At 38.3% G+C, this 22,325-nt stretch overlaps 2 protein-coding genes across 4 annotated transcripts; both read right to left on the bottom strand.

Moving 5' to 3' along the window:
- Window positions 1-150: 150 nt before the first annotated feature.
- LOC149261906 (uncharacterized) lies at window positions 151-1,859 on the bottom strand. The gene is made up of 2 exons (XM_089423041.1): window positions 949-1,859; window positions 151-700 (listed from the first exon to the last, which is right to left on the bottom strand). Exons 1-2 carry the CDS (start codon window positions 1,174-1,176, stop codon window positions 428-430), a joined length of 501 nt encoding a protein of 166 aa, XP_089279167.1. The 5' UTR covers window positions 1,177-1,859; the 3' UTR covers window positions 151-427.
- A 17-nt stretch (window positions 1,860-1,876) lies between these two features.
- LOC149261907 (ammonium transporter 3 member 1-like) lies at window positions 1,877-5,424 on the bottom strand. Of its 3 annotated transcripts, XR_016258617.1 has the most exons (5): window positions 5,286-5,424; window positions 4,114-4,909; window positions 3,540-3,825; window positions 2,243-3,018; window positions 1,890-2,010 (listed from the first exon to the last, which is right to left on the bottom strand). XR_016258617.1 is itself a non-coding variant. In XM_089423026.1 (4 exons), exons 2-4 carry the CDS (start codon window positions 4,756-4,758, stop codon window positions 2,708-2,710), a joined length of 1,242 nt encoding a protein of 413 aa, XP_089279152.1. In that variant the 5' UTR covers window positions 4,759-4,909; window positions 5,286-5,424; the 3' UTR covers window positions 1,878-2,707. The 3 variants fall into 3 exon arrangements, 2 of the variants coding, with proteins under 2 accessions (XP_089279160.1, XP_089279152.1); XM_089423026.1 differs by having other exon boundaries at window positions 1,878-3,018; XM_089423034.1 differs by lacking the exon at window positions 5,286-5,424 and having other exon boundaries at window positions 1,877-3,018; window positions 4,114-4,777.
- Between the last annotated feature and the right edge of the window lie 16,901 nt (window positions 5,425-22,325).

The raw sequence follows: 22,325 nt of genomic DNA on the forward strand, positions 1-22,325 counted from the left end.
CCATCTATGGGCTGGTTCATCATCATGGATAACATGAGAATGAGGAACTTGTCCATTTATGGCACCTCAGTCTAACACAAGCTGGGTTTCTCATCTAATACTGTAGGATGAAGAATAATAGAAAATTTTGTTTAGTATTAATGCCCATTGTGTTTAACAAATTCTTCTTAGTCAAAGCTTTGAACGCCTAAATTACAATTATATTCACGCTGATACAATTGTTATCGATGTCTGAAAATGATGTCCATTCGATATATAATACTGTGATTTACGAAAGCCTACACAGTGAATACCATCAATTGTTCAAACAGTAAACCTCGAGAAGGAAATTCCTCTGAAATACATTTGAACACTGTAAAATAAAATATATGAATATGTATCTTCCATTATTATATGTTTAATCAACGGTTACTGAAGTGAGTATCTTTCAGCGGCTCCTATGGTACCACTCTTTGTGTATCCTTGTCTGCGTGGAAGCTCTCCCCAATTCCGATATCCTTTCCAAAAACTTTATATACTGTGTCTTCGCATATTCCTCTGGTAAGCTGAAGTCCATAATTTTAAGAGCAGGAGTGCTCTGAAGCAAGCAACCTACCACGGCGATTTCCCTATCATCTAATTGAACTAAATCTACCCCTAAGAATTGAAGATTAATCAACGGAATGCTTAAGCGTGCTGGTACTGGATCTCTGGCTAGCTCCTGCATTAAATTAGAAAGCATATCAGTCAACTCTGCCCTAGATGAGATTTTAGCCCTAGCCTTTGCTGATGCACACCAACGATGCACATAAATAAAGAGCGGGTCAATTTGCCCACGATGCACATAAATACACAACACAGCTTTGGACTCCATATTGTCATCATACCATGGGAAGCAAGGCTTTAACATTATACATGCATAATGAGAATAAGAGTAAGAAGAAATTAGCATAAAAATGAATTCCTTACCCGAATAGACATGCAACGAACCTCCAAACGCTCGAGATTTGGAAGTCTCTCGAGTAGCTTGTAGAAAGGAACCAACATCTTTTCAAGCGATGGCCAAAGTCCAATGTCAAGTTCCTTCAAAGTTTCGAAACTCCCCACTATCCCAAGAAACCTCTCTGCCGATAAATTGTTTGCTTCCTCTTGCCACAAAAACATTGACAATTTGATCAAATTAGTGCCAAGCTGCATTTTAAGTTGAGATACCGCATAGGAAAACTCATGAAGCAACACCCCGTAAATAACCGCCACATTTAGCGGATTAGTAAAATCACCCAATCATATTAAACAAGAATGGAGCAAAAGCAGTCCGAAAGACTTAGTATAGCATTCACAGAGCCAAAAAATTGTGAAGATTACAGAGTGTCTGTCAAAAATCAGAAAGATTGCCAAATACCTAAAACAAATAGTAATAGAAAAATCAAATAGCAGCCAAAAATAAACCCTTCGGATCTGCCAGGCACGACATCGTCATCTAACGTAAATCCGATGCTCAAATTCCATCTATTATACAAATCCAGGCCCTTTCTTGAAATTAAGAGTGAAATGAAAATTTTATCTCACTCCTATCCATATTATTCCAAAAAATTCTTGGAAATAGACTATCAAAATAAGGATGGCTATTTTTACCTCGGAATTGAACACCCGCTGGGCTGCCATCTCCATTTCTCATAATCGGAATCCAGTCTTCCATTACCCTTGCAGTTATATCTGTCATCATCATAAGGGCACTGGCCAGCCTGAAAAAGAGGATAGGAGTCATCTCGAACCCATGTCCCTATGAACAGATCACATGTCGTTGCACTTGTTTCGAGATTGAGGGGACACTGTCAATCATCTCTGCAGCTATTTCTCCATGTGGAGTATCTTCAACGCTTGACAGTTTCCATAACGTTTCCTCTTATGTCCTCATCATTAACATTGGTATTAGGCATATCCATATTTTCGTCTAAAGTAGAGTAGGCATATCCATATTTTCGTCTAAAGTAGAGTAGGCATATCCATTTTTTACTGCAAGTAGGAGGCCTGCAATACTGCTGAATATAAGTATGAAGCTGAAAGAAGAGGCCATGACCCAAATGGTCTCTTAAATCCACAACGGCAGGCAAAAACTACACCTTTTTTGTTCATGCCAAAATTGCCAACAACTACTTTTCTACTTGAATAATGCCCAAATTTAGTCTAACCACCTTTGCCATGTCAATGATGTTCATGGAAGAATTGACAAACAAGCATTAAAAACAACCAGAAAACATACCGAAATTCATGTTGATCTTCGCATCAACGCCACAATCGTGCATATCAGTAACAGTTCATCAGCCTATTTTTAGCTGCAAGTTTAGCCGTGACAGAGGTGATCGCTCCAGGCAAGTTTTCAAACCTCTTCACCTCATAGCATTTCATATTCAGACGAACATGTCTTTTATGCCGGCCGACTAGAATTTGAATGGATTCTTGATATGAAGAAAAGGGTCGGGTAATTCTGCGAGTGTAGAATGTAATTTCTTCCACAAATCTCTTTTAATTTAGCAATGCCAGTTCACATTATAAGAATCAAGGGTTTCTGTAGTAGGATTTCTATAGTTTTATGCTTAATACATGTATAAATTATATAACTTCTAGAAGAGTTACATTCGCATGCATTATTTGTTTATTGTTCATGGCTTATGATTGGACTATTCAGTCCTTGCTTATAACTCTTTCTTAGTCTTTGGATGTTTATTTATATATGAAAATTTTTGGTTCCACAAGCTCCAGCCAGCTGCTTAAGGAACTGCACCCCACCCGGACCTCTATAGAAGGCTCCCTTCGAATTTGTGACTGGTAAGAAGAGTGAACATAGAGCAGGCTCTGCGAAAAGACCAGTTAGTGCGCCACCCAATACTCCCGCAACAGCATGAGTATGGAATACACCGAGCGTGTCATCAACCTTCTGTAATAAGGTTGATCTCTTATGCAAAACCATCATTGTAAACCACGGGATAATTCCAGACAACACACCCATTGCAATTGCTGCCCATCCTTGCACAACACCTGAAGCACAAGGAACATAGACAATGGACATCAAGACATCTTCTTGGGTAACTTGCAAATGCCTCAATATAAAGCAATATTGAATGGAGGTGAAAATGGACATTTTTTTTTGGGATATATGCACACACATTTTTTAAATCAAAGTTTAGGTTTCAATACCAAAAAGAAGAAATGTCCTCTAATACCAAGGATGATCAGATTGCTCTTTGTTTTGAACTAGGAAGTTCAGTTCCACAGTGTTTTAATTAGGTCCAAGTCTCTTCCAATTTCATCTTAATTCAGTTCCACAGTATTTTAAATTAGGTCCAAGTCTCTTCCAATTTCATCTGAATTTCATCTTATTTTGAGTTCACAGAGGACAGAGCCACGCATCAGTCATCTAAAATTGCTAATTAGATTCCTTAAAGCTGTCATAAACCCCTTCCTACAATTTAATTGTGAACTCTTTAGGCATTTGATTTTATTTTCATAGTGAATGAATTATTGGTATTAATTAAAAAAGATAAGCATTAAAACAGTACCTGCAGCAGGAGTAATGCAGACAAGTCCTGTTATCATTCCCTGGACAGCTCCAATGACAGAGGGTTTTCCAAAAAATATGACATCCAAGCAAGTCCATACCAGGAGACTGGTGGCTGCACAAATGTTGGTATTTAATACTGCCATTGACGAATCAATGTTGGCAGAGTAAGGATCCCCTCCATTAAATCCAGACCACCCCATCCATAAAAGACCTGCTCCAGCCAGCATTAGCAGGACGTTATTTGGAGGAAATCTTTCGCGATCCTTTGTTAACCGAGGTCCAACCTGGAGAAGTAGAAATATATATATACTGTAAACCCCTTCCACAGAAAGCAAAATACATTATATTTTTCTCAAGGAAAACCTAGGAGTCGAACCTAGAAATGCTTCCCCATAATCATGGATGGCATTCTTTGTAAACTCATTAACATTGACATAGATTAATGTGCTTAACCTAGGGATTTGAATCACACATTGATGGCAGGGAAGTAGCCACATGTCTTGAAACACTGATCTAGCAATGCATATCATATGTTGAATGAGCGAGTTCAATTAATATGAAATTAAACATACCCAATAAGCTGCAGTGAAACCTGAAATGCCTGAAGAGACGTGGATGACATATCCTCCTGAATAGTCAATCACACCCCATTGGAAAAGGAATCCTCCTCCCCATAAGCTGAAAGCTCCTACTGTATATGAGAAGGTGAGCCATAATGGCACAAATGCCATCCAGGCCTTGATATTCATTCTTCCTAGCACCGAACCAGCCAATAAAATCAATGTTATTGCTGCAAAAGAAAACTGGAAAAACACCATGGTAGCCATAGGAAAGAAAGGTGCGATCATAGCGGTCTCCAAGGTGCCATTATGGTGGTTGTGCTGTGATGCAGGAAGGTCGGCAGCTCCGATGAGGTACTTTTGGCCTAGTGCTGGACCTGCCTTGCCCCACAAAGGAAGCAATTTATGCCCAAATGCCATTTTATATGCCCATGTAACCCAGCAGATCATAACAGCAGAAAATGCATAGAGTGCCATGAAAGCAGAATTTACAGCCCACTTCTTTTTAACTATGCTGCCATGTAGGATGACTAGGCCCGGCATGCTCTGCATACCCACAAGCGTGGCCGCTACCATTTGCCATGCATTGTCTCCTTTGTTAAGCCAATCAGGAGATGTAGTCCCATTCTGATAGGCAGTTGGCACATAAGTTGCCATGGCTGAAGCAATAATCAGCAGAATTCAATACTGGACACCGAGACAAGACCTTGCCTGAGCAGCGCTCGGGACCAAGGCCTTACCTGCCTATGCGGAGCTCGAGTCAGACTGTAGACCCTCTCTTCATCCGGCTACAATTCAAACCTCTGTTCTGCAATAAAACACATAAGATAAGCTGTGTCAGAAACCGAAGTCCTAACCATGTTGCTCCAAAGTTGAAGATATTCATGAAGCAAATATTGGGTGAAAAAAAAGCCACGAGAGAGTAGGATGCTAATGGTCTGAATAAATCAAGGTTTTATGTAACTTCAACAGCTAAGGCTTTGGCAACCAAATTTTTATCATATACGAATAAACTTGGTAAAAACCATAAACCATGAAGCCAAATGTTAACACCAAAACCTTAAATACAGGACTCAGAGACCAGCAAAAACTTCCCAAAACAAAATCAAACTATGGTTATCAAAAACCATTCATAGCAGGAAGTCAGCTGCCAAAAGCTTGAACCTTCAATTCAAGAGCTATACATTTCTTGTGGGCTTTCCATCTGTAAGTGATATATGCTCATATATTAAAACATGCAGAAGCAAACACACACGAGAGACGAGAAAAATTATGTGCGTGCTTCCTTGCTTTTGTATCTTGTGGGTATTTAATCTTGTTTTTGCTTCTGTGTTCATTTAGCACACATCAACTGCCATCAAAGATTACAGACCACTTGGTATCAGATCTTTCATTGAGCATACAATTTCCGATCCTTATATTCTTTGTTGAATCCCATATTCAAATCCCAAGGGATAAACTCAGGATATAATCAATGTAGCCCCCTAAATGGTTAACTTCCAGTCACAGTTACTGAGGGTAAACTCTGATCTGTCTAATAAAATAGCAGGTACCAGTTCACATGATGCCAAAAAAGCAGAAAAAAAGAAAGAATAAAAGGCCGAGATCTTACCGTCGGACGAGGGAGCAGGAGCGGGAGCCTCTGCATTGGCGGAAGGTGCGAAGAGATTAATCAACAGGAAGGCGACAGAGAGCATCAGCACCGTCACGGAGACAGACGAGAAGGCCATCTCTGCTGAAGAATAACAAGAAATGTCGATGTCGGCAAACAAGAAAATCAAGAGAGGAAGAAAAGAGGAGCTGCGGCAACGAACCTCAGAGAAAGCAGGAAGTTCTCGGCGCGAATAAACAGAAACCCGCCGAATAAACGGAAACCCGGAAGTTCTCGGCACGGAGAATAAACAGAAGCCCGCCGAATATGGATGCCAGGTGTCAACCTGAGATTGAAAGGGACGACGAAAGTCTCTTTCAAAGGGAAGGCCTATCGGCCTAAATATATCCGAGGATGATGATCCGTTAAATAGCCAACCCATCATTATTCATTTATTTTAATTTAATCAAAATTCAATTAAAAACATTTGAATTTTGGAAATTAATGGGATTGAATATTTGGCACATGATTCAGCATCCATTAGTGTCTACCATTGTTGTGTTTGTAGGTATATAGTCGAGTTTCCCAAAATAATATGAAAAGAGTTAATATTTTATAGTTATATTTTTATAGTTTTTTTTTCAGAGGAAAAAAGCAGCATAGATTATATTAAGGAGATATAATGATCAATATACATGGGAGTCCAGGAACCTCAGTCGAAATAAAAAGATCATATAGATAGGGAAAAACACAGTTCCCCAAATGAGCAGATGAGATCAGATGTAACCATAAAAAAGAAGCAGATGGTCTATAACATATGACTTTAAATATCACAAAGTATTGGACCCAGGCGGGCCGCAAAAAAAAGCTATGGATCTGCTTGATCTGATTGGTCTATCAGTGAGACAAATGCTGCCAAAAAATATTATCCAGCTAGTCCAAGGAAGGCATGGACCCCGATATTGAGATCAAAATGGAATCAAGGGACTGACAGGTATTCTGGAAGATACGTCCATTCCTCCATTTCCAGATGTACCAGCAAGTGAGGATGAAAAGAGCACGCCAGGAGGGGCGCTGGGCACTCCACCAGAAGAAACCATCCTGTACAGAGTGAAAAAACCGGTGAGAAAAACCATAAATCAGAGAAAGCTCGTACCAGATTGAAGAGGAAGCAGCACACTCGAAGAACATGTGAGAGTTTGATTCAGCTTCAGATAAGCACAGTTGACACCTGCCAGGGCCCTGCCATCCTTTTTTTGGAGAACCTCCCAGGTGAGGTTCTTATTAGAGAAGAGAAGCCATGAGAAGAGGATCGACTTGAGAGGGCAGGGAGCTTTCCGGAGTTTAGTGGGGAAGGTAGGGGAAGATAGTGGAAGGTCGGATGAGAGGAGAGAGTAGAGATTTCTGACTGTAACAGGTTGGGAGGGTTTCTCAAAAGGCCAAATCAGTTCGTCCTTTGCACCAGATTGTACGATTCCTTTGTTTGAGAAAACATTGGTAGCAGAAAGCCATAAGGGGCAGAGGGGAGGGGGTAAAGCTAACTGAATTTCATTTTTCCAGATTGGCTTCTGTGAGGACCACGAGTCTATAAGTTTATTCCAGGTAAAAAGGCCCTTTGAGTGAAAGAAAGTAAGCAAAGCAGGGGAGATCATGGATTCAAGCTTGTGCAGTGTGGGGTCGATACCAATGAGAACACCCTCACCAGAAAAGATTGACCATCTTAAATTCTCCATGAAAAAAGACTGTAATTTCCTGAAGCTCAGCCAGATTGAGGAACCTGTTCTGATGCCTAAAGTTGACCTCCTGTACCAGTATGATATATTCCGGCCTTTGAGATATTTTTGATTGATGAGAGTGCTCCATGGATTTTTGCCATAAATGCCTCTGCGGAGAGACTTGCAGAGGAGCGCTTTACCGAAATACTTCATGTGCAGGAGGCCCCAACCGCCGGTCTTCCTCGGTCTTGTGATGGTGTCCATCTTCACAAGGTGGAACTTGGACTGGTATGTACGACCGCCCCACATGAAGTTTGCAGCCAAGGACTTCATTTTTTTGGTGACGGTTGCTGGCAGAAGATAAAGGTGACTCCAATAAACCGCAAGCTGGGAAAGCACTGCCTGTACCAAAATAAATCTGCCTGCCAGGGAAAGAAATCACAATTCCCAGCATGAAATTTTGTTGTAGAAGCGGTCGATTAGCCAATTCCAGTCTCGAATGCAGTATCCTTTTGCCTTTAAGCGGAATCCCAAATATGTGAAGCCCTCCCTTATCAGTGTGAGATTTATACCAAAACGATCAACTATCCATTGTGCCATTGCAAGATTGGTTTCATTATGATATAGCACTGATTTCCCTGTATTAATGGTCAAGCCCGTGGCAGATTGAAATTTCTGAAAAATCACATATAAACAGGCCCATGTAGATTTGCACAGCATTGCAAAAATTAAAATATCATCTACAAAAAGATTGTGTGATAGAGTAATGTCCTTGCACATCTTAATCGGTCTAACCCTTCCCTCAGTGACAACTAAGTTAATATGGGCACTGAGGGAATTCATCACCAGGATGAAAAGAAGAGGGGAAAGAGGGCATCCTTGGCGGAGCCCCCTCTCCGCTTTGAAGAAAGATGATGGGGCGCCATTTATGATGACTGAGAAATTTACACTTTCAACGCACGCCATAATCCAACTTATACCTTGTGGCTTTAAACCAATTCTTGCAAGAAGGATTCTGAGAAAGCCCCAATCCACACAGTCGAAAGCCTTTTTTAGGTCGATCTTGAGAGCAGCAACATCAATATTTTTGGAGCAGATTGTGAAGAGACATTCCTGAGCCATAGCTACGGCATCCAGGATTAGTCTGTCCTTTAGGAAAGCATGTTGTTCCTTGGTAATGAAAGAATTTAGAACTTTCTTCATTCTTTCCGCGATTATCTTAGAAATAATCTTGTAGAGAGAATTGCATAAGGCAATCGGCCTGAAATCCCCAAAGGATGTTGATTTGTCTTTTTTGGGAATAAGGGCAATGAAGGTGGCAGATAAAGCTCCATTTATGTTCCCCGAGCTCCATTTATAGTTAATAGAGCTCAATTCTTGAGTTAAAATTATGAATTTATAAAAGTAATTTACTTATAGTTGATTTAAGCTCTTTTCATATAGACCCATTTTTTTATTTACAAAGTTTTTTTCACTTACAACAATCCCAATCCGTAGCACAATTCCAATTTGTAGCACTTTTTTATATTAATGCATTTTTTTTCAAGTCAACAATTTTCATGGTTAGAATTCCAAATATTTTTTGTAGATAACTTTTATAATGATAGCAATTATCATTAGAAATAGTTTTCATTACATTCATAAATATTGCACTATAGCTCAACATAATTTCTACATCAATTATATGGATGTTTATATAGGAATTTGTTGTGTCTTTAAGTGAATATACTCATTATAGTATCTATAATGACATTAGGCTACCAAAAAAACTAGTTTCTTTAGCCAAACAATTCTATGAACCTAAAATTTCCTTTTAAATATATTCATTCATGTTTATAATTTAAATATTCAATTAAATCACATAACATATCACGTCTTCTTACTTTTTATGCTATTCTTTCTTATGCTACAGCCTTAGGCTGTTTCCTTTGCAACATTTGGTGCAATTGTTAGTTATATAATATTGCTAATTATATAATACTTATGTAAAATTAAATATTCCATTTATGAATTTTTTTGTTCTTATTTTTTTATTTGTTAATGTAATAATTATTTTATATTGTTTAATATATAATTATATCACAACTTCTATTATTCATATTTTTATTAATGTAATAAAAAATTTTAATGTATAATTACATAAAAACAACTCCCTCATACTTAATTATAAAAGAAATTATAAATAATCATTTTTAAATTAAATTCAACAAATTTTTCAATTAAAATCTAACTATAATTTTAAATTTCATATATATTAGAACTCCATTATAAAAAAAAAAAAATTATTCATTCTAAAACAACCTAAATATTAAAATTCTAATATAGACTAATTTTTTTATTTACAAAGTTTTTTTCACTTGCAACAACCCCAATCCATAGCACAATTCTAATCCCAATCCGTAGCACTTTTTTATATTGGTGCATTTTTTTTCAAGACACCAACATATGATGGTCAACAATTTTCACTATTAGAATTCCAAATATTTTTATTTGTAGATAACTTTCACAATGATAGAAATTATCATTATAAATAGTTTTCATTACATTCATAAATATTGCACTATAACTCAACATAATTTCTACATCAATTATATGGATGGTTATATAGGAATTTGTTGTGTCCTTAAGTGAATATACTCTGTAGTATCTATAATGACTTTAGGCTACCAAAAAAACCAATTTCCTTATCCAAACAATTCTATGAACATAAAATTTCCTTTTAAATATATTCATTCATATTTATAATTTAAATATTCAATTAAATCCCATAACATATCACATCTTCTTACTTTTATGCTACTTTTTCTTATGCTTCTTACTTTTATGCTACTCTTTCTTATGCTACAGCCTTAGGGTGTTTCCTTTGCAACATTTGGTGCAATTGTTAGTTATATAATATTGCTAATTATATAATATTGTTGTAAAATTAAAATAAAAATTAAAGTATTTCATTTATGATTTTTTTTTATTTGTTAATGTAATAATTATTTTTTATTTTTTAATATATAATTATATCACAACTTCTATTATTCATATTTTTATTAATGCAATAAATTTTTTTAATGTATAATTAGATAAAAACAACTCCCTCATACTTAATTATAAAAGAAATTATAAATAATAATTTTTAAATAATTTCAACAAATTTCTCAATTAAAATCTAACTATAATTTAAATTTCATATATATTAAAACTCTATTATAAAATAAAATTATACATTCTAAAACAACCTAAATATTAAAATTCTAATAAAGCTAAATTTCTTCCTTACTATTACATAGTTAAATCCATAATTTAAATATTTTTTATAACTTAAAACTTTTGAAGCATTATGCTCTTTCTATAAAGTTAAACCCAAAAATTCAACCCTTTATAACAAATGAATGTAATGCGAGGGTTACCCCATAATTATTAGAAGAGAGATATAATAAATATTAATTCCTCTAACAATTATCATGCTATGGAGCTTTTTTAAATTGTTTTAATATGAATGTATAATTATTTGAAATGCATATAATAGATATAAATTCCATGGTATCACAAAAAGTTATTTAATACCTCCTATTTTCGAAGTATTAATTACACTAAATCAAGCCGAAGGCAAAAGTGAAAATGAAATGGTATCTCTGAAATTTTAAACTTATTATCTGTTATAAGTAATTTTATTAAATTATATATTTTATATTATCTCTGAATTTTTAAACTTATTATCTGTTATAAATAATTAATTCAAATTATATATTTTATATTATAAAAATTAATATATAAGTAAAATACTTTTAAAGGTGCTATTATTATATTTAAATTAATATATTTTTAATTAATTTTAATCAAATATTTTTAAAAAATGCCAATCCAAAATAAAATTTTGAAATCTAATGTCTAGACTACACTCAAAACTATAATACAATAAACCAATCGTGTCACTCAATAACTCCAATGGCTAGGACTCAAAGCACCATTATGGGACCCCACAACCTCTGAGTTATTATTTTGCTCTAAAAGTAGGATCCGGCAACGGACGATACTTATCTCCATAGTAGGAGCTGAGTCATCGACCCTCTAATCCCTGCACCGCCTTCAAAAGGACGAATCAGCTCTACATGTTCGAATGCCGTATGAGTTGGAGAATCCACATGGTCAGCATTGGTCAAAGCACTGAAATTCAGACGGCAAGAGATAACGGGCCTGCCATTGGGCATTAAATGCCCGGTTACTTGCGCTTCCGATAGCTTTTTAACATACACGGCATTATTTTTTATTTATCTATCACCGCGGGCACGTGTTATAAAAAGCTATCGGGGGCGCATGTAGACAGGCATTTAATGTCCAATGGCAAGCCCATTAGCTCTTGCCAAATTCAGATAGGGTCTCTATTTTGATGACGTGGAATTCTTGTGCCACCACTAGATTATAACAACTAGCTTTATCTACTTATAACTTTTTGTCGAATTTGGTGAATTTTTTTTTCCGCTAAACTTTTCTTTTCTTTTTTTTTGTTAAATAGGCTTTTGACTACATATATAAATTTAGTACCCAGAAAAACCTTTTGGGCACTCATATTGTGGAGAGGTTCAACTCAAACTTGTGATTCAAAGAAATTTCTACTAGATTTTTAACCTAATTACTGTAAAATACACCGAAAAACCCTCCAAAACATAACACAGATAGTCTCAGGGCCTCGAGTTAGAACTACGGCCAATGGGCGCCCATGACTAGCCATGAACACGGATAGAGGTGAAAAGCCAAAGTTGAACAGAGTTTGGCGAGGAGTGCACGATGGGTGCGCCCGCACGAAGGTAGGGCACCCACCTATGCGACAAAGGGACTTAGTGACACGGGCATTGGAAGGTGAGTTTGGAAGGCACGCACCCACACGAAGGCGTGGTACCTGACCACACAAACCGAAGAAGCAAATGCAACAAGGGAAAGAGCACCCACACATAGGACGAGCGCCCTGGGGAGGAGCACACCCACTACCCATAGTGCACGTTGTAGTGGCCCGCACCGTGAGGCACATAGGCAAGGGCAGCACCACCGAGTCGAGGTGAGCGTGCGAGGCAGCGACATAGCATGTAGGCAAAACAAGGAGTAGAAAAGGAGTGAGTAGCGATGGGTGGTTAGTCTATGCGTCAAGGAAAATGCAACACCAAGTGGAGGCGTACCTACCTACCCAACGGCAAGTCAACCCAGGGGCGTCCTTGCCCACGAAGGGGCATTCACCCACCGAACAATAGGGCGGCCAGGATGATTGGCGAACGTGTTAAGTCCGATCGAACCAAAAGACATGTCGACTCAAACAAATAAGAAGGGAACAAACGTGTATATATTGGTGAAGGGCCATTCGACCAAGGGGCAATTTGGCCAAGCACAAGTCAATCAAACATCGCAAAAGAAACCTGCAATATAGCAGAAATAGGAATTTCGCACTAAGGCAGAGAAGGATGCAAAAACAGGGCTACAAGCAGAGTGGGGATCGCCTAGCGAGCATAAGGATCAGGTTGAGCTAGTCTCTGTTTCTGGGCATAAAATTTGGGGTTTCTAGTTGGTCATTTTGTTGGGCAGAAGTCACATGACTTGGGCACGAGTGATGACAGGATGTACGCATTGGGAAAAACTAGGTGGACGAGTTGATGCGCAACTAGGCAACTGCCACACACTTGTATATTGTAATTTTACTTGTAAAATATATGTCCAAGAGTTTGATATAAGAATTGGGGCAAACTATTAGAGAGTTTCCCCCTCCCATTATAGCTATGTATTCTTTACGATATCACATTACTATTCACTGTTTTATATATGTATGGATATCGCATAAATGAAGTTAATGTTAATTCCACTGCATAAGTAATTGGACAAACACCTAAAAACAAAACTAAGTGTTGATAGTAGGCCATGATAGTGGTATCAGATCTTGGTTCAAGAAGGATCGAGCTGATTTAAAGGAAATTTTGGCAACGGTAGGGGCACGTTGGGGTCAGGGCCGAGCTAGAGGATTGACTTGAAGGCACGCATGTCGTAAGAAATTTATTGATTGGTTACAGTGCAACATAGTTTGGCAGGGGAAACACAACAAAGACTAGGCCAAGCTAAATGAAGAATAGTTTATGGTCGTGACAAGTTCTCAAAGGAAAATGATGGCGAACGTTAGTGAGGAACCACCAATGATAGGTGAATCCAGCATGAACGCTGAGGCAGTTTTCATGAACAAAATGTTGGACCTGATGGATGTGTTGAACACAAAGATGGATGCACTTGAGGTAAAGAATGTTGAACTTAGGGAGAATTTCACCGACAAGAAAGCACGTTATGACGAATTCAAGGTGCGATATGAGTATCTTAAATGGAGATATGATCAAACCGTGAATAAAGTCAAATAACTTGAAGCTGCTAAGGGCCAAGGCATGGCTCAGATTGCAAAATTGCAATAGAGCCTTTTTGAAGCTTTGAATGAGATTGCAATTTTAAAGAAGGCAGTGGCATAGGGATGAATTGACAGAGCTATCCACATCAAGATTAAGGAACCACATTCATACAACAGAATGAAAAGCGCGAAAACACTTGGAAACTTTATATGGGATATGGAACAATGCCTTGAACGGTTGGGGCTTACATCAGAGGAGGCCAAGGTGAAGGTTGTTGCCCAATTCCTTATGAAGGATGCCAATATGTGGTGGAGGTAGAGAATGGATCAAATTTCCCATGGTGATGTTGAGGACATCTCGACTTAGGAAGAAATGAAGGAAGCATTGTTGGCTCATTTCAGCCCACAAGATGAGACATGGGATGCATGAATGAAGATTAAGCAGATAAAAAAACTGGAATTTTGCAAGCTTATCAACATGAATTTACAAGTGTGATCTTGGAGTTACCCGACATGGCAGAGAAAGACAAGGTTTTCAACTTCATCATTAGATTGAAACCTTGGGTACACAATGAGGTGAAGTGACAAAATATCAAAACACTTGCTACGATTGGTAGATTGGTAGAGCATTGCGACAAAACGATCGAAGAAAGAAGGAGAGGACTGGTAAACCAAGGGAGAAATCTTTAGAGGAGGATGAGGCAAGAATAGGTGGTAAACCAACGGCAAAGAAACCTTTGAAGTGTTGGTTTTGCAAAGGTGACCATACATTGAAGAATTGTCCTTCAAGACTAGGAGTTGTAGTTGTTACGCAGGAAGATGGAAAAAGAAAAGAGGAACCAGAGGTTGGGATGATGCATATTTTGGGTGTTGCAACAGCAACAGAGGCTATCCCAAAGTGTGATCCTGAGAGAAACAAATTGGAGTATGTTGAGATGAAGGTTGGGCAGGGCACGTTGCTCACCATGGTGGAAAATGGTGCAACTCATAACTTCATGAGAGAGGAGGCAACAAGGAAAGTTGGACTGAAGTTCATTCCAACTCAAGCTCATCTCAAAGCAGTGAACTCTCCACCAGACCAAGTGATTGGAGTGGCAGAGGTAGTGGAAGTGAATATTGGTGAATGGATAGGAAAAGTTGACTTCACAATCATGCGAATGGATGATTATGAAGCAGTTTTGGGGATAGAATTCATGAAGCAGTTTGAAGCAATGATCATGCCACATTTGAGGAAGATGTATATTTACGATGGAAGGGAGGGCGTAAGATTGAGTGTACAACCCATGAATGTTATGAAGGGAGAATGTAAGATAACAACTATGGGTGTGGAAGAATATCAAAAAAACAAAGAAGTTTGTGAGAGGTTGAACCGATCGGAGCCAAAACTCATGGAGAAAGCAGAGGTCATAAGAGCATTTTACGATAGTGTTTTGGACTTGATAGACAGGCTAGAGGCAATGGAAGAATGGAAGGATGTGAAATCAAAAATCCATGGAAAGAGGGGCCAAGAAGCATATATGTAGAGATAAGAGGAGGAGGATGTTGATACTTGGATTGAGATGTTGGAGAAAAATGAAGATGGAGATGGAAGGCCATCAACCTTCCCATCCCCACCATCTTTCTAAACTTAGAATGGAGGATGGGCTCATTGTCATCTGCTCAGGGAAATGAGACCCCTTGAAGTGATGAGAAGACCATGAGGTGAAATGGATGGAAGGATCATATGACAACAGGATGCGATGATAGTTGTGATGATTCTAGATGCATGTGTTCTTGTGAAGGAGGCGTTATGGTCAGATTAGATACCTAACTAGTCACCATCACAAGGGGTACCAACACATGATGATCTTACAAAGTTGCGACGAGATATGGGCATGGAGAAGGTCATAGGAAGAGCTATCTGCTTGTCGTAATGGAGATGATGTACTTGGAAAAAGGAATTTTCGGGGATCGTGTTGTCAAGGGCGACAACCTTTTAAAGTGGGGGAGGATGTTGTTACAGCCCTGGTGAAAATTCCATGTGATAAAAGTAAATAAATGAAAAATAATAACCACGGTTGATGGCACACTTATTCCATGTGATATTGGCCATAATCCTAGTGATGGAGATCATTTGTGATTGTTTATGGCTAAGGAAATTGGCAAAGGCAATGACTAGGGCTTTGGAAAGCAAAATGGCATTTTGGCACAATTATTTATGAAATAATTGAAATTAGGAGAAAGGGGAGGTCAAAGGTCATAGGTTTCATGTGAGAAATACAATGAAGGAAAATAATGGAAGATGAATAAAATGGAGGCCTCACTCATAAAAAGACTTATGAAGACTAGTCGGTAACCTTTTGTCAGTTCAATTTTGGAGCTATCTCATTATTCTCTCTCTCTCTCATACTCTTGGAGCCCTCTTGGTGGGTGTGGCCTACTTGGATTCTTGGAGGAAGAAGGAAAAGGAAGAGAGGGAAAGTGCAAGAAGGAATCGAGATCAGCAACTACATCAGATTTTTCTTGTAGGTATCGAGTTGCATGTATGTTTCCTTCACTAGTTTTGACATGCATGGCACATGCATGTGGTTTTTTGGTTGTGATCTGTCATGGACATGGAGGATTTCCGAGATTGAAAGTGGATTTCCTAGCCTTATCACTTCCTAGATAGCCATGGTAATTGTGGGTTTACTTTCATTGTTTGTTTTTGGTTGGTTCTCATGTTTCTTTAGCTTGGGGTGAGTTACTAGTCCTCGAGCCTCAGTTGGAAAAACACTCTGGAGCCCGACGACAACTATGGGTTGAGTTACTAGTCCTAGAGGCTTGGTTGCAACAAATTCTCTAGAGCCCTGGATGGCTGGGATAGAGACCGATCCGATGATGGTTTTGTGATGTCTGACCGTGAGGTGGAATCATTATTTGATGGGTGAGTTGGATGGCCTCTAGAAGCCATGGATGGTTTTGGATTAATGTTTTCTATGAGATCCCACATTCATGCTTGGAATATAGCAGGCTGAATGGTTGAAGAGAGATTTGGCTCAACCATTCTACGCTTGGGTGGAACGTGGAAGACCCATCCCAGGTTTGGATTTTGCATCATTAATAAAAAGTTAATTCTCCTGGTATTTATATGAGTATTATGGTGGATTATATGTGGTGTATATGGTCATGGTTTCATTGATATTTCTATCCTTATTATGCTAGTTATGTATATGTTTATGACAAAAACCATGTGTGGCTCTCATCATGTCTTAACTTGTAATTGAATGATCAATGTATCTATGACCCAATGGATTGAATGGAAATTGATGTGTTGAGTCATCAATGGTTCTTAGAGATTCTTAGCTAAGTATGAGACACCTATGCTTAAAACTATTAATTACACCTATCGATTACACATTTGAAATATGTTTGACGAAATTCATGTTGTGGCTAGTTGGGATCCAGTCAAGGTCTTGAACAAGTATCTTCTTTAGTATTGTCATTTCCATGTTATTTTACTGATCTGAAGAGATGGTTCAACTTTGGGCAGTGACCTGGGCTTTCGGTTTGAAAAAAGTGGCCCAAATCCCAAAGTCGCTAGCATAGCACTGGCAGTTTTGGTCTCTGGTCACTGGAAGGCAAGCCTGTGAGAGTGAATTTGCATTTTTGGTCACCCTCATGCCTATAGCATGGGAGCGATTGAGGCTTAAGTTGTCAAAAAGTTCAGTGGGACCCCAAGGTAAGTTGTCTAAAGTATTGGATTGGTTCCTCAGGGTCTTGTAGTTGATCATTAATGTTTGTATGGTGTGTTTCCGTCGGTTTCACTTCCTTAATGTGACTTAGGAGGTTGAAACATATTATATTGGCCTCTCGTGGCATGTTTACCCTGGCCGACTAGTTGCTTGGGTAGATGTAGGAGGAGGGTTACAGAATGGTATCAGAGCATGGTTCACCCCTCGGACTAGATGGGCTATGTTTTGTTCATGCATGCATTTCAGTTGCATGTGTGTCTCTCACCCTTGCACTCCATGTGCTTATTGCATTTGCATGATGTTGTTGATGCTTTTAGTGATGTTGTGAGATGAAACTTGATGTTTTGTTGAGGAATGCATCACCGTGAGTATATGACTGGTTACATGTAGATTTATGTCATTTACATGTATTGTTGTAGTATTCTTGGTTATATTGTTGCTTGCTTGGCTACATTATTGTGTTCTTGGTTGCATGTATCATTCTTGTAGGTTTGATTTCAAGTATTGTTCATTCATGCTTGATCATACGTTTTTATGCATATGTGTAGATGGTTATGCATCACTTATGCATGTTCATGTTTGTATGTGGTCAAGTGTACAGTGATGCAGTGGTGGTTGTCATGCATAAGGTTGTGGTGTGTTGTTGTTGAGGTCATGCATTGATGACTAGACCCTAGCTAGAATGACGGTTGGATGTTCATATGCTTATGTTTTATATTTTGATATGTTGTCATGGTTATGTTATACATGTATCACGTTGATTTATTGACCTTGCAGACAAGGTATCCTCCTCGAGCTATACTATGTTACATTGGTTCAATGTGATTTGGTTTAGCTAACATGATATTCTTTGTAGGAAGAAATAGCAAATGGTTAGCAAGATGGTTGACTACAAAGACTCTCCCTATGAATCTGAAGAGAAGTATGGTGTTGGGAACTCTTCTAATTTGGAAGTTACACTGAGAATTTAAAAGGAAGAGATAATGAGTTGTAAGGTAGATAATGATAGAATCATGTAGGCACAAGAGAAGAAAACAAAGTTAAATGCAGTAATACTTCATAATTTGTCAGATTTGCAGCGATAGAGACCGCATCGGATAAACTATGAGAAGGATGATAGAACTAATGGGGCATATGGTAGTCGGTCGCATGGTGGTCGCAAATTAGATAGAGATGACACAATTAGAGATGACAGATTGTTGGACACTTCAGATGGGAGAAGAGATAGAAATAGGTATGATTCTAGTTCTAATTGAGATAAGCACTATGATCGTCATTGGTATCATCCATACAGGAGGAGTGATAGGGGATACTTGTCGGATGATTTTAAGAAAGTGAATCCACCTACATTTGATGGAGAGGTGAAGAAACCACAGGATACATAGGTATGGTTGCTTGGCATGAGGAACTTCTTCAGGTTGCATGACTATTCAGAGAACATGAAAGCTAGAGTGGCTACATTCAGTCTCAAAGGTAAAGTAGACATTTGGTGGGAAGATGTGAAGAATGTTAGAAATATTCATGAGGAAGATTTGACTTGGAGTGAGTTTGAGCAACTATTAAAGAAGAAGTATTTGTCAGAAAGATACTTTGATCAGAGGGAGAAGTAATGTTATGAGCTAAAGATGGGATCTATGAAGGATGATGAGTACACTAGCAGGTTCTTAAAGTTACTGAGGTATGTGCCTTATCTCAAAGAGGAAAATGCCAAGATTCAGAGGTTCATTAGTGGGTTACAAGTTTCATTTAATGACATGATTGAGTTTGATGAGCCTAGATCATTGGAGGAGGCCATTCGGAAGCTACGGAATTGCGATGGACAATCAAAGTGCAGAAACAAGACTAAGCCGAATTGGAGAGGTAATGCAAAGAATAAAAGAAAATGGGACAGAAAGAGAGAAATACCTCAGGATAAAGCTAATAAGGATAATTTAGCACCACCTAAGAGGTTCAATGAATGGGATAGTGGACCGAGACACCGATCTGAAGAGCACAATAAGGAGCCCGTGCAGTGTTGGACTTGTGTAGGAGATCATCATAGGAGAGCCTATCCACAGTACCAGAGTGGTAGGGCTAAGATATATAGTGCAGAGTAGGCACATACTGTTGGAGATGTTGGTTAGAGTATTCCACGTATCTATGCAACATTGGATAAAAAATAGGTAGAGCATCAAGCATATATCATTGAAATGGATAGTAAGATTTGTGATCAAGTTATTTCTATTTTGATTGACCCTGGATCTAATTATAGGTATGTTATTCCTGACTTAGTGGATAAGTGTGGTTTGAGTAAGGAATTTCATGCAAAGTCTTGGTTAGTGTAGCTGGCTAAAAGTACGAAGAAGCGAGTTCGCCATTGGGTAAGAGCTTGTGCATTTGATTTGAATGGTATGCCTTCCATAACACATTTGAATGTATTACTGTTGGGTTCATACAGTATGTTGTTGGCCATGGACTGCTTGTATCTTCATAGAACGAGGGTGGATTGTTATGTAAATCCATTGAGTGTGTTGATAATAATGGGGAACAAAGAGCCTTACAGGGTAAGAAGAAAGCTACATCATTTAGGATGGTGACAGATATGCAAGTAAACCGTAGCCATAGGAAAGGGTGTAAGTTATTCATAGTGCACATTTCTAGTGATAAGGGTAAGGAAGTTTAGGATATGCATGTGTTGAGAAGGTACCCAGTTTTATAGTAGTTCAAGGATGTATTTCTTGAGGACATTACAGATTTTCCACCTCACAGGGAGGTAGAATTTTCTATTGAGTTAGTGCTAGGGGAAGCTCCAGCATTAAAAGCACCTTACAGGATAAGCACACCTAAGTTGGTTCAGTTAAAGTTGCAGCAAAAGGAAATGTTTGACAAGGGGTACATTAGGCCAAGTGTATCACCATGGGGTGAACTGTTATTTTTTGTGAAGAAGAAAGATGGAACACTCAGCTTATGAATTGAATATAGATAGTTGAACAAAGTGATCATCAAGAATAGGTATCTGTTACCAAGGATTGATGACTTGTTCAATTAGCTGAAGGGAGTAGCAGTTTTCTTGAACATTGATATGAGATCTAGATATCATCAGGTATGCATAAAAGAGGAAGACATTTACAAGACCGTTTTCTGGACCAAGTATGGGCATTATGAATTTTTCATTGTTCCATTTGTCTTAACTAATGCTCCAGCTACATTTATGTGTTTGATGAATAATGTGTTGCATCCATATTTGGATAAGTTTTTTCTTGTGTACATTGATGATATACTCGTACATTCTAAAAATGATTAAGAGCATGTCAAACATTTAGCAGCAGTGTTGAGGTTGTTGAGAGAGCATAGTTGTATGCTAAGCTGAACAAGTATGGTTTCTTTTAGACTGAGGTACACTAATTGGGGCATGTTTTCTCAAAGGAGAGCATTGTAGTATATACAGAGATGATAAGAGCCATCATGGAGTGGGTAGCTCCTAAGAATGTAGATGAGCTGAGATCTTTCATGGGCTTGGCAGGCTACTATAGGAGGTTCAGTAGGAACTTCTCACAAATTGCTTATCCTATCACATCATTGCAGATGAAAGGTAATAAGTTCGAATGGACTAAGGAGTGTGAGGCTAGCTTTGAGAAAGTTAAGCAGTTGTTGATACGTGCACCAGTGCTATAGATTGTTGATCTAGGCAAAGAGTTTGTAGTGTGCATAGATGCTTGCAATGGTGGATTCCTTATGCGGGATGGATTGGTGGTATGTTATGAGTCCCAGAAAATAAACGAGCACGAGAAAAACTATCCCACACATGATTTGGACTTAGCAGTGATCATATATGCATTGAAGATGTGGAGACACTATGTTCTTCACAGGAGATTTGAACTTATGAGTGATCATATTGGATTGAGGTATTTGTTTGACCAATCGAATCTGAATGCCATGTAGGCTAGATGGTTGGCCACAATCAGTGAGTTTGATTTTGGGATCCAATATATCAAAGGTAAAGAGAATAAAGTGGTTGATGATCTTAGCAGGTGGACACAAGTAAATCACTTAGCAGCTATGAGCTCCTATGGGATAGATTTACAGGATACGACCTTGTGGGAAAGTCAGCAAGATGTTAGATATATGGACATTGTGCACAGGTTGCAAAAGAGCATAGGTATAGGTACAAGGGATAGTACAGGTACAGGTGCAGGTGCATAGGATATGGATTATTGTCTTATGGCAGTTAGATTGGTCAGGTTCTAAGATTTGATATATGTGTCAAATAGAAGTGATCTTAAGAAGTTGATCTTGAGGGAGTTTCATGCAAAACCATATTTGAGTCACCCAGTTTATCAAAAGACATTAACAGTAGTGAAGAAATGTTATTATTAGCCAAATTTGAAGAGGGATGTAGCAGATTTTGTGGCTAGATGTTTTGATTGTCAACGAGTGAATGCAAAATGTAAGCATCCAGGTGGACTGGTATAGCTGATTGTGATTCCAGAATGGACATGGGGGGTCATTGCCATGGACTTCATCACATGGTTGCCAAAGATAGTGAGACAAGATGGTTCCATCATGGTTATTGTGGATAGATTGACAAAGCTTGCACACTTCATTTCAGTTAAGTCTACATTCTCAGCTAGTGATGTAGCATAGGTATTCATCAGAGATGTGGTCACATTGCATGGTGTTCTAAAGAAGATTGTGTCAGACAGGCATGCAAAGTTCACATCCAAGTTTTGGAAGGAATTGTTTGGAGGTTTGGGCACGGAGTTGGCCTTCAATACGACTTATCACCAACAAAGATATGGATAGACAAAAAGGGTCAATAGGATATTGGAGGACATGTTGAGGATGTACATGATGCATCAACA

This window comes from Pinus tabuliformis, chromosome 6 (genome assembly GCF_031772625.1).
Source record: "Pinus tabuliformis cultivar Carrire ecotype Pingquan chromosome 6, CPIR1, whole genome shotgun sequence".
NCBI classification, from domain to species: Eukaryota; Viridiplantae; Streptophyta; class Pinopsida; order Pinales; family Pinaceae; genus Pinus; species Pinus tabuliformis.

Excerpts from the sequence above, each read along its gene's own strand:
- LOC149261906 (XM_089423041.1), bottom strand. The coding sequence starts at position 1,176 with ATGCAGCTTGGCACTAATTTGATCAAATTGTCAATGTTTTTGTGGCAA. Across the intron at positions 701-948 it reads TTCGTTGCATGTCTATTCGG|GAGCTAGCCAGAGATCCAGT; the intron begins GTAAGGAATTCA and ends AATTTAATGCAG.
- LOC149261907 (XM_089423034.1), bottom strand. The coding sequence starts at position 4,758 with ATGGCAACTTATGTGCCAACTGCCTATCAGAATGGGACTACATCTCCT. Across the intron at positions 3,826-4,113 it reads GTTTCACTGCAGCTTATTGG|GTTGGACCTCGGTTAACAAA; the intron begins GTATGTTTAATT and ends CTACTTCTCCAG. Across the intron at positions 3,019-3,539 it reads CTGCATTACTCCTGCTGCAG|GTGTTGTGCAAGGATGGGCA; the intron begins GTACTGTTTTAA and ends CTTGTGCTTCAG.